The 11829-nt window shown below is 43.1% G+C and overlaps 1 protein-coding gene across 1 annotated transcript in view; it reads left to right on the forward strand.

Moving 5' to 3' along the window:
• Window positions 1-11829, forward strand: part of EML1 (echinoderm microtubule associated protein like 1) — a 90256-nt gene that overhangs the window by 68985 nt on the left and 9442 nt on the right. Inside the window, exons 12-18 of the mRNA XM_018561085.1 lie at window positions 370-465; window positions 1700-1834; window positions 4436-4535; window positions 6087-6238; window positions 7934-8059; window positions 9472-9603; window positions 10273-10340. Coding sequence (XP_018416587.1) covers window positions 370-465; window positions 1700-1834; window positions 4436-4535; window positions 6087-6238; window positions 7934-8059; window positions 9472-9603; window positions 10273-10340 — 809 coding nt within the window. The remainder of the gene's footprint in view (window positions 1-369; window positions 466-1699; window positions 1835-4435; window positions 4536-6086; window positions 6239-7933; window positions 8060-9471; window positions 9604-10272; window positions 10341-11829) is intronic.

Below are 11829 nucleotides of genomic sequence, written 5' to 3' on the forward strand. Positions count from 1 at the left end.
CCCCCCCCCCTATTATGGAGAGTGCTAGGTGTTCTGTGGTCCTACCGCACTTCCTGTCCTAGGGTGACAACACTACTCCCCCATAGGTATAGTACAGTGAGTAAGCTTTGTCACCCTTTGACAGGAAGCGTGTTAGTGACAGGATCACAGGGAAAAATGAAGGGGGGAAAAAAAAGAAAACTAATGCAGCCACCACATCTAAGGACCGATAAGCTGCAATATAATACATTGTTGTTCTTGGGTTTAGATGCTCATTAACTGGGTTGCCATATCTGTACCCTCACCAGTGAACTGCTCGACGTATCTAACGTTCTCCAGGGGCTTCTAGTTGCTGGTTTTTGTTTTCAGATAATTTGCTTCTTTTTTTAGAACGGAGGAGGTAACCTGTGTGCGGTGGATGACTCGAATGACCACGTGCTGTCAATGTGGGACTGGCAGAAGGAGGAGAAGCTGTCTGATGTAAAGGTAACAGATGTACAGCAGGTTATCCTTTTATCTGTGAAAACAAACATTGTCATTATGCTACATCCAGAGGAATTCTAATATGGAATTTGAGGCCTGTGCTCTGGCTTGATGTTCAATCACACACACTTGCACCATAAGTGTATTGTAAAAAATAAAATATATATTTTTTTAATAAAACCATGAGATATGGGACCAGCAAACCGTGTCCTATTCATAACCTGCAATCTTAGCTTATATAGGGGCTCACCAATCTCCACCATATAGCTATCAGACTGTACTCAAGGAGTCTTGATTAATTAATGTGAACCAGACCTGACCTGAAAAGTGCCTAATGTAACAACTAGGGAGGCACCAATACCGATACTAGTATCGGTATCGGTACCGATCTTGAGTATTTGGTCGAATACTCGTACTCGCCCAAATGCTTCAATGCGAGTCATTACACGCTGCCCGGCTTCTTGATTGGCCGGGAAGCCGGCTCCATGCTCCTTCGTCACTCGTCACTTCCCAATTGGGAAGCCGGGCAGCGTGTAATGACTTTCTGCCCGGCTTCCTGATTGGCCAGAAAGCCGGCACCATGCTTTCTCGTCACCTAGTGGCGAGAAGCATGGGGACGGCTTTCCTGCTTATCGGGAAGCCGGGTGGTGAGTCTTTACACGCTGCCTGGCTTCCTGAATGGGACTTCCGGTATTAGCGAGTACTGAAAAAAAAATATCGGTACTCGATACCGAAATAGCGGTATCGGTGCATCCCTATTGACAACAGTGTTGAGGTGCTGGCACCTACCTGAGTTGGAGGTTAAGCGGTTTCCAGTATCCTCCTTTACATCCTATGCCCAGGCTGAGAGATCCACCTCTCCCTAGTGTTAGGCCATTAGGAGGTTTTACTGCAAATGGTTTATGTTTTCTGGCACTGGTTTAATGATCTTTGGCTTCCACACTACTGTGACAAAGATGTCACTATTCCGTGCTCTTATAACTGACCTCTCCACATATATATTTTACATTGTAACACTGTCATAATAAGTTTAAAAGGGTTTGCAGAACTGCAATCTCTAATGGGGATATGTTACTGATGGAGTTGACTAGAAATTTAACATGGTCATATGATCACTCTCTCACAGCTGATACGCGATTCAGAATCAATCTGATTGGCTTCTGATAGTTAATGGGGACTGGAACTGTCAGCCACAGTTATTTGTTTTATTTCAGCTGTCTCGTCTATTACTTTCTAGTGTTCAAATGAAGCCGTATTTGTAGCGGACTTCCATCCGACGGACACAAACATTATCGTGACCTGCGGGAAATCACATCTTTACTTCTGGACTCTAGAAGGAAGTTCTTTGATCAAGAAGCAAGGGTTGTTTGAGGTACAGTGGCGCATAATATGCTGAAAAGCTATAAAACTATTTTGTGGAAGAATGGCCAATCAACAAGTGGTCAGAGCGGTCATGTGTAGCGGAATGTTTTTATTTTATCGCTACAATTTTGTTTTCATTTTGTATTGTAGTATTTTTTTTAGAATGTGATGCGTAGGGGATGTAGCAGTTTAAAAAAATGGAACACACCGTAAGAAAGGAGTCTCCTAAAACAATATAAAACACAGACTGCTAATACATACATACACATGCATGCACTATATACCCTTTATATAAGAGGATACACTAAAAGTCACTTACATTTGGTTGTTGCTGGTCTACAAATTCCTTATTGAATGGGACTTCTTGGCCATTAGCTGTTCTCCGAAAAATGGCTTCTTCGGTTTATCCCTCTTGAAGTGTGGCTTTAGTCATCCTCTGTTCCAGTGAAGTCCTCCTGATGGCCCTGGCCTATCTATCTTTATCCTAGTTGCTTCCATTCTATCACTTGAGGAATCCTTGATTGGTCCAAAAAACACAATCATATCTTTCTCATGACAGTGACTGGATGGCAACTGAAGTCTCTTTGAAATAATAAACAGTGGCCATAAATTAAAGGAGAACTATGAGGTGAGTGCTTTTCACTCACCTCATAGTTCTAGCCCACCTGTGACAATGAGACTGTCACAGTTCGGCTCAGTAGATCGGGAGGTGAGCGAACACATACCGGTGTTCGCTCACTTCTCGATCCTGTCACGGCTCTCTGCCGTGACAGGGGAGGGGATGGATTCCCCCCGTTCCGATCCGCCAGCGCTGACTGGCGGAACGGACGGGGGAGGGGGCAGGTACAGCTGGCTCTGCCTCTAGATAGGCAGAGCCAGCTGTCACTCACGCAGCTGGGCGGATCTCGACATCGATGTCGGGATCCGCCCCGGCTGCGGCGTCTCAGTATACCGCGAGCTGTTGCTCGCGGTATACTGAGCTTAGTGTGACTGGAGGACGCTAGTTTGTGTCCTCCCGTTACCCTAAGGAGAACTATGGGGAAAAGCCCTGACCCCATAGTTCTCCTTTAATGTTCAGCTCCATTCTGTCTCTGAGAACAGCTTTATAAAGTGTTATCTTCCTGAGTCAACACCGACCTCGATACTCCCAAAACACCACCTGTGATTGTAGGGCCTGTTGGCCATTTTAGCATATCAAATCGACCTTAGCTCAAGGAGATAACGCTGATTATGCCAACAACTGACCCCCGTCAAACCTGCTGAAGACATGCTGGGGAATCTTAACTATAAGGCCATGACAGTTGGCTTTAGCATCCTAATGAAGTCAGCAATACGAACTCTAATTATACTGATCTCAGAGAAGATACAGCCCTAATTTACAGTTCTGTTCATACCTAGGTGGCATACACACGTCCTATTGGTCAGCTATGTTTTACATTTTCCTTCTACTGTTCCCACATCTTATGTTAATAATAAATATATGAATCCACCAGGTATTACATGTGTGTATCTGAAAAAAATAAAAAATATATATATGCAGGCCCTCAGGCTCGTCTCACACTTTCATGCAGTGTTGCTTATTTCAGTAGAGGAGCTGTGTAGTAAAATTAAGAGCATTCTAACAAGTCAATACAAATATTTAAAGGCATGTTTACTATTTTAAAGAGACCCTGTCATTTTGCCCATTCAGGGCCTAAATGGGCAAAGGAACTGTGTCTCTTTTAAAGTGAAACACTATTGGTTTTTGGTATTTTTTATGGTTTACAGGTTTATGATATTATATAATATTTTGTTTGTGTGCAATATTTAGCAAACTTTTATTTCAGGGTGACACTCGGCTTGCAAATCATGTTGGGCTTTCTAATAGAAGAGCCTAGCACTGTCTACAGGCCTCATTCACACAGGGTTAAGTCGGCATGTGTACATGGCCTGTCGGGGTCATTCCCGGGAGGGACAGGTGCTGCGTGTGATTGCACGCAGCAGCCTGTTCTTCCCTATGGGAGGACATGGCCGTACGCTGTCATATGCACACCCGAACTGCACATCCGTGTATCCTGTCCGAGTACGGATACCTGAACCCACACAGATGTGCAGCTTGGGTGTCCTGCCATAGGGAAGAACAGGCTGCTACACGTCGCACATACGGCCCGATATGGGCGTGCATGCCAGACGGATGTGTACGGCCAGATATGGTCGCGCTTGCCGCACAGACGTGTATGGCTCGACTTAACACCGTGTGAATGAGGCCTAATTCTGAGGGTCCTGTCTCTTCTAGGAGAGATGGAGGGGGTTGCATCCCTCTTTCATTTGGCTGTCTTTTTTTTATTTTTATTAACACATCTGCCTAAAGAGCCTGTAGAGAGTCTCTGCTGTTGCATAAAGCTCACCAAGATATTAAATATAAAGAATATTCCTCTGTGCTATATTTTACATTAACTTCATTAACAAAAAATGACAACAGTTGTGAAGATATCTTTTTTGTTGGTACTAAACATAGGAATGCATGTAAAAGCTCTACACCTTTCTGCTATTATTTCAGCAATTTGTTATTTTGATTGTTCCACTTTGTATGCCGATGGTTCTCTGACGCATGTGTTTTATCCTAACACAGAAACAAGAAAAACCAAAGTTTGTGTTGTGCGTCACCTTTTCCGAAAATGGGGACTCCATCACAGGAGACTCGAGCGGGAACCTTCTGGTTTGGGGAAAAGGTAAAAATTATTATTTTTTTTTTTTCATTGTGCGCTACAAAATTGAAAGCCCATCTTTGGGCAAACTAAAAAACAAGTGCCCTTGTAGTGGGGCTATCCCTGCACTACAAGTGTTAGATGCTCATTTTTGTTTAGGGGTTGGAGTAAATATTCTGCCAATCAAAGCAACAGGGTGGAGTGCAGATCACCAGGGGTGTGGGGATTGGATATGCAAATCTGCTTTACTCCAGCCTCTAGACAAAAACTAGCACGTAACCCTTGCGGTACTGAGGTAGCCCCACTACAAAGGTGCTTTATTTGCCTGGAGATGGGTTTTAAAATGTAAAAAAAAAAAAAAAAGTTTGCTTATAAAAAGAAAATTTCATACAAATAATTTATAGACGTGTCAAAACACGCGATAATGACTTATTGTTGAAGCGATTGGCAAGTGCAAAGGTTAATTTCCGCTTGCTGCTTGAACATTTGTTTTGTGTTCTTGTTCCAAATATTGTTTACATGACAATTTTATAACTACAATTTGCCAACATTTTTTTGGGATCGGATTGTTAAAACTGATTCTGGAGACTCCTCTTAAATCTTTTAAAAATGTAGACCCATCTCCTATCAAAACTTTTTAGTTTTGGACATACTGTGGAAGGACACGAGACGTGAGATGGTCACCTGGACATTTTCTCCAGCTGTCATCCCTCTTCTATGGGTAATTTATTCACGGCTACTCAGCGGTCCTGACAACCAGTGACTGCAGAGGAGGGCCCTTGATGGCATTGGTTGCTAGGACACCAACGGTCCTAGCAACCGAGTACTTAAGAGGAATGTGGTCCGGACATGGACCTGTGCTAGACTATGGCTTGCAGTGGATGCACCATCCCTGGAGGCCGCTGCGCCTACTGTCAGCCAGCCATAAATAAGCGCAGGTTGGTGATCGGAGTTTGTGCGGACCAGGGACCCGACTGCCACAGACCAAGGGCCATATATGGCTGTCGAATGCCCAGGTCTGGTCTGCAGTGTTAGCTACTCTTACAATGGTGGCGGGGGCTGGTAGGAAGGGTTTAATGGGCATCTGACTCCAAAAACAAAAATGTTATATATTATACCTTACCAGTCCCTAAATGTGGTGGTGTTGAACTTTCTCATTTCTTTTTTCAACATTTTCAGAAAGCACAGAGAAGTAACTTTTTATCTTGCCAGAATACGAATGCTCTTGTAAATTCCTGTGCAGTGAACTGATATACGAAAAAATTGTATCAGTTACCTTCTGTGAACAACAAAAGAACAATTAAAAAAAGAAAGCTAATAGAACCACCACAGCTGAGGGCTATTAAGCTGCATTATATACTTATTACAATTTTAGTTTTTGGGTTTTAGATGCACTTTAATCTTTCTTGATGAGGATTTCAGGCAGTCAATGGCTCTCATTATCACGCAGCAGAGGAAAGGATCAAAGTATCACACATTAGCCGCCGTCACTATCGGGTTAGGATCTTTAAAGTTAATTATGCTGATCAAGCCTTTAAGAAAGCTAATTAATTAACGTTTTTTGTAATTTCATAGGTTCCAATAGGATCAGCCATGCTGTCCAGGGAGCCCACGACGGTGGAATATTTGCACTGTGCATGCAGAGAGACGGCACGCTGGTGTCTGGAGGGAAGGACCGGAAGATTATATCCTGGGATGGAAACTATCAGAAACTCAGTATAGTTGAGGTGAGAGATGTGTTTTCTCTTTACCAAAAATGTATTTCATGGGTTCTCTTTCTTGGTTTGTTTACGCCTGTTAACAAATATTAGTAACATTTCATAAAAGCATAAAGCAGACATCCCAACCTGCAAAACCTTATTTCAGGGAGGTTCCCATCTCCTTTCAGGGAGGTGCCATTTCTGTTTTTTGGGTTGGTTTTTTTACAGCGGCTGTCGTCAGAATATAAAAGAAATAATAATGATTCTATTTATATATACATATACATATACACAGAGTAAAATAAAATCCATATACCAATAATACAATACTCCGGCCACCTAAATTAGGACCCGGAGACTGCCAGGTGACCCCGCTCGGAGCGCCGCACACCGGAGCAGCAGTGACGCGACGCTCGGCGAGGTAAGTAAGATGACACCTGGCGCTGACTCGAGTATAAGCCGAGGGGGGGACTTTTCACCCAAAAAAATGGGCTGAAAATCTCGGCTTATACTCGAGTATATACGGTAAACCTTTCAGGGAGAAAATGCCTCTCTCGCAGACATCAGGGAGCTGCTGTCCAAAAGAGGGAGACTCCCTGAACATCAGGGAGACTTGAGATCCCTGCATAAAAGCGCCATTTTTATCACCATGTGTCATTTGCTAATTCTAAATGTATATAAAACCTAACAGAACATTTATCTTATTTTCTCCCTTTTGGTCCGTTAAATAGACTATTGAAAGTGTTTTTCTATCTGTTCAATAAGTGCAAAAATGAGCTGCTGATTTTGCCAGAAATCTTCGCTAATAACTTCCTGTGCTATGTGCCTGGTCAAAAGGAGGGATTATGGAGATGAGGAGGAGGGGTTGAGGTGATGGTGCTATGGAGATGAGATGGTGCTATGGAGATGAGATGGTGCTATGGAGATGACAGGGAGGGGCTATGGAGATGACAGGGAGGGGCTATGGAGATGACAAGGTGGGGCTATGGAGATGACAAGGTGGAGGAGGGATTTTGGAGATGAGAAGGTGGAGGAGGGATTTTGAAGATGAGAAGGTGGAGGAGGGATTTTGAAGATGAGAAGGTGGGGGTGTGGAGATGAGGAGATGGGGCTATGGAGATGAGGAGATGGGGCTATGGAGATGAGGAGATGGGGCTATGGAGATGAGAAGGTGGAGGAGGGGTTATGGTGATGAGGAGATGGGGCTATGGAGATGAGAAGGTGGAGGAGGGGTTATGGAGATGAGGGGTTATGGAGATTAGCAGGTGGAGGAGGGGTTATGGAGATGAGGTGGAGAGGTTATGGAGATGAGAAGGTGAAGGAGGGGATTTTTATCTGCATAAGGTTTACAGGGCTCATCTCAGATTGGCTGGGTTGTAGCCATATTATCAATTCTAGTATCAATTCTGATGAGTCCGTCCACCCCAGGCCCCTTAGAATCCGCATGCACTGCTATGGCCATAGTTATGTCACTAGCTGGAGATTTGCTTTAAATGCTCTTTTTATGTAAAAGAATAACAATTCAAAAATGGTGCAATATTTCTTTTTGTCAGCTAAATGTTTTGATGCAAATATGGAAATATCAACATAAGCTAAACAAAAAGCTTCATAAAAAATGCACTGCCTGTTCTTGCCTTATCAATAATGTGAAGAAAAGTCAGACCTCAATGACTTGTTGGCATTCACTCACTGTGTTGACTTTCCTTTTTCACCCCCCAAAAGATTCCGGAACAGTTTGGACCTATTCGGACGGTGGCAGAAGGAAAAGGGGACGTTGTGTTAATTGGTACCACTAGAAACTTTGTTCTTCAGGGTACTTTATCTGGAGACTTCACCACCATCACCCAGGTAGGTGGAGTTCCGATACAATTCTATTTATTGATCATGTTTTCTTGTGGGTAGCAGAGAGACATGGAAAGTGCTTGATGCCATAAGATGTTTCTAAACATGTAATAAAATTATCCTACCCTCATCCTCACTCTAATACAAAATTATCTCTGTACTTTGTAGTCAGGCAATAGAGAATAACAGTCTGCTACACAGTGCTGGGCACTTTGTAGATAACTTGTAAAAAAAATTAAAGGGTCAGTCCATCTGAAAATAATAATTTAGTTATAGTTGCAGCCTGGTGAGCTAAGTCAGCCCCTTGCTTTCTATATGTCTTGGATACTTTAGAAGCAATACCTCCCTGCCATATTTCCCGACTTGGATGTTACCGCCGTCCTTTGTGTTTCCCAGCTCATCCGGTTACATTCTTCTTATTATATAGTAAATATAGAAAATGCAGCAAATATAGTAGAAACCTCTGATAATGGGCACAGCAGGCGTGCAGACCTGAGAACTCGACCTAAAGAGTCCCCAAGACATAGAGTAAGGGGGTTTAACACCCCAGAACTGAATTATTTATTTTGCAGGAGCTGACTGCAACAAAAATTGAATAACATTTCTAACTAGACCATAGAGATCTGAACCTCCTGATCAAGGGCTTAACTACAGATCATCGGTCCCCATAACAAAATATTGATGGACCCCCCTTCCATAGCAACCGTTGCTCAACTGTGACAAAGTATTGCAGGGACAAGTCTATAATTTTGCCACTTTATAGATCATTGGTTCGACCTCATCTGGAGTACGCGGTCGAGTTCTGGATCAGAAAAGATGTCCTTGAGTTGGAGTCCAGCGGAGGGCAACCAAACTAATTAGGGGTATGGAGGACCAGAGCTACGAGACAAGGCTACTAAATTTAAACATGTTCACATTAGAGGTGAGGAGATTAAGGGGGGATATGATTTCCATGTACAAAATGTTCAATGGTGGTAGCAACATTAGCGATAAACTGTTTAAAATTAACTCCATTACAAAAACTAGAGGCCATCACCTAAAATTGGTGGAAAAAAAATTCCAGCACAAGGGGCGAAGGGGGTTCTTCACAGTAAGATCAGTTAGGGTCTGGAACTCACTGCCACAGGCGGCGATTTCAGCAAATAATGTGGAATTGTTCAAGAAACTTTTGGACGATTTCTTAAGGGACCGTAATATACAGGGGTACAGGTACTCCTAGAATGAGATCCTAATAGGTTGGACTTGATGGACTAATGTCTTTATTCAACCTCAAATACTATGTAACTATGTAATACATGTCACTGATCTTCATATATCATATGCAAGCGTGGTAGTAGCAATGATAGAAAAACCATGACTATATTTTATAATGTGACATAATTGTTAATGTTCCTGCACACAATTACTATATATCTCAGGGTCATACGGACGAACTGTGGGGGTTGGCCGCAAATTCCCAGAAGCTTCAGTTCCTGACCAGTGGCCATGACAAGCAGATAATATTATGGGATGCAATTAGCCATCGCCCAATCTGGAACAAAGTTATTGAGGTAAGTAGCTATTTTGTGTGGGTTGAGCAGAGGCAAATTGGGGTTATTTATGTGTTGGGTGCTACCATTGGACATAACCTGAAGTCTGGGATTATAAAAGCTACCCTTGCTGTGTGGCTCCCCTTTGCACTGCAAGGTTTAAATTATTATTATTATACAGGATTTATGTAGCGCCAACAGTTTGCGCAGCGCTTTACAAGATAAGACATTACAATCACAATACAATTCAAGACAAGATGGTAAGGAGGGCCCTGCTCCTGAGGGCTTACAACTAAAATGATTGCTTTTGTCTAGGGTACCAGTAAAAAAGGACTTTTGCTTAACTTATCCCTCGCTCCCCGGGCAACCGGTGCTCACCTCTCCTCTCCTCTCCAAAGTTTCCAGCTGTGGGTGGGCCCTCTGCGTCTTCACTTACAATGTCGGACTGATGATCCTGCATTGTATAGGATGACGTCAGAGCTACAACTGGTGGCTGGAGCTTTGAAGAGTAGAGTCGGTAGTGGACCCACTGCATGGAAGAAGGAGCCTGGGGTAGCGAGGGGTAAGGTAAGTAGATATGCTTTATATTGGTAGCCTAGGCAAAGAAACAAGCATTTAACCCTTGCAGTGCGCGGGGGTAGTTTTGGATTGTCCCCAGGTTCAGTTTTAAAGCAAACTGTTCTCTTTTAGGACCCTGCCCAGTCTGCCGGCTTCCATCCAAATGGTTCTGTTGTAGCAGTCGGTACTCTTACGGGGAGGTAAGTGACTTAAGAACTCTAAGATTAGATCTAGAATATTAGAACTCTATTGCATAGTAATACATATATAATACATATACCTGAACTTACTAGCCGAAGAATGTGAAATTGTGTTCAGTCATGTGATCAATTGTCCAATGCGTAAGGTGACAGAGGAAGCCACAAAGTTGCAACAGGAAATAGTAGTGTCACCATCTTGGCTGCAGGAGGTGTGTGGATCAAAATGACAAATACATTGGCAGTTAAAACTCTTCACATAAATGTGTTTTTAAAAGTATTTGCTATTAAAGGATAATTCCACTTTTAATACCATATTCCATCTATAGTTGGGGTGTAACATGGAACATTGTGCCTCCCCCCCCTCCATGCTCAACCTGCTTCCCCACTTGCCGAAATTGCGGGGTGCTTCTCCTGTGTATTCTTTAATTCAGCACGGCTCGGCCAGCACAGCCATTTAATGAATTCATTCACAGATCCATTCACAGTATCTGCAAATGAAAAAACTACGAGTCCCATCTTGCACCGCGGCCGAGAGACATGTTGTTCTTAGTGGAGTGCAAGTACGGTGATGTCACCACACATATAGTCCATTCCTGTAGCTCCTATACTGAAGGTCCATATGTTGGTATAATCTGGGACTAGGGGAAGAGTCTTCAGGAGCCTGGACATTGCCCTGCGATCCACTGACCGCGGTTGCAATGCTTTGTGGGCTCCGATGCCCATAAAATGATAATTGCCATTATTTTACTTTTGCAATACGGGGACATTTATACATTTTTTGCAAAAAGTGGAATACGCCTTTACCAGCATTATTCAGTTGCAAATGTTGGAGCGACAGTGTGTTGCAGCATGTCAGATAACAGATGATGCTGAGAACAGATATCACCCCTTAGTGGCCATTAACTGGAAGTGACATTTATTTGCATGCTTTGTTCCCACTATGACTGCCAGGGCATGACGACCTGTGAAAGAGAAACTAGTCTTCAAATCTCTTTGATGCACCCAATTCCGCAAATCATAATGTTGTTTGAGTGCAGAGTTTGTAAATATATATGTACACAGAGCTTCTCATTATATACACCAAATGTTTGTGGACACCGCACCATCAAACTTACCGGATGGCCAGAAGTATTTGCACACCCCTCTGAAATTAGTTTGTGTTCCCAATGAAGGTGAAGAGTTCTGTTAATGTTTCGGCATACAAAGTTATTTTAGATTTTCAGCAAATGTAATGCTGCAAAAAAGCGGTCAGAGACTGCAGGCATGCTATAGGAGATGGTCAGAGACTGCAGAGATGCTATAGGAGATGGTCAGAGACTGCAGAGATGCTATAGGAGATGGTCAGAGACTGCAGAGATGCTATAGGAGATGGTCAGAGACTGCAGACATGCTATAGGAGATGGTCAGAGACTGCAGACATGCTATAGGAGATGGTCAGAGACTGCAGACATGCTATAGGAGATGGTCAGAGACTGCAGACATGCTATAG

Source organism: Nanorana parkeri, unplaced genomic scaffold, assembly GCF_000935625.1.
Source record: "Nanorana parkeri isolate BGI_ZX_2015 unplaced genomic scaffold, ASM93562v1 scaffold499, whole genome shotgun sequence".
NCBI classification, from domain to species: domain Eukaryota; kingdom Metazoa; phylum Chordata; class Amphibia; order Anura; family Dicroglossidae; genus Nanorana; species Nanorana parkeri.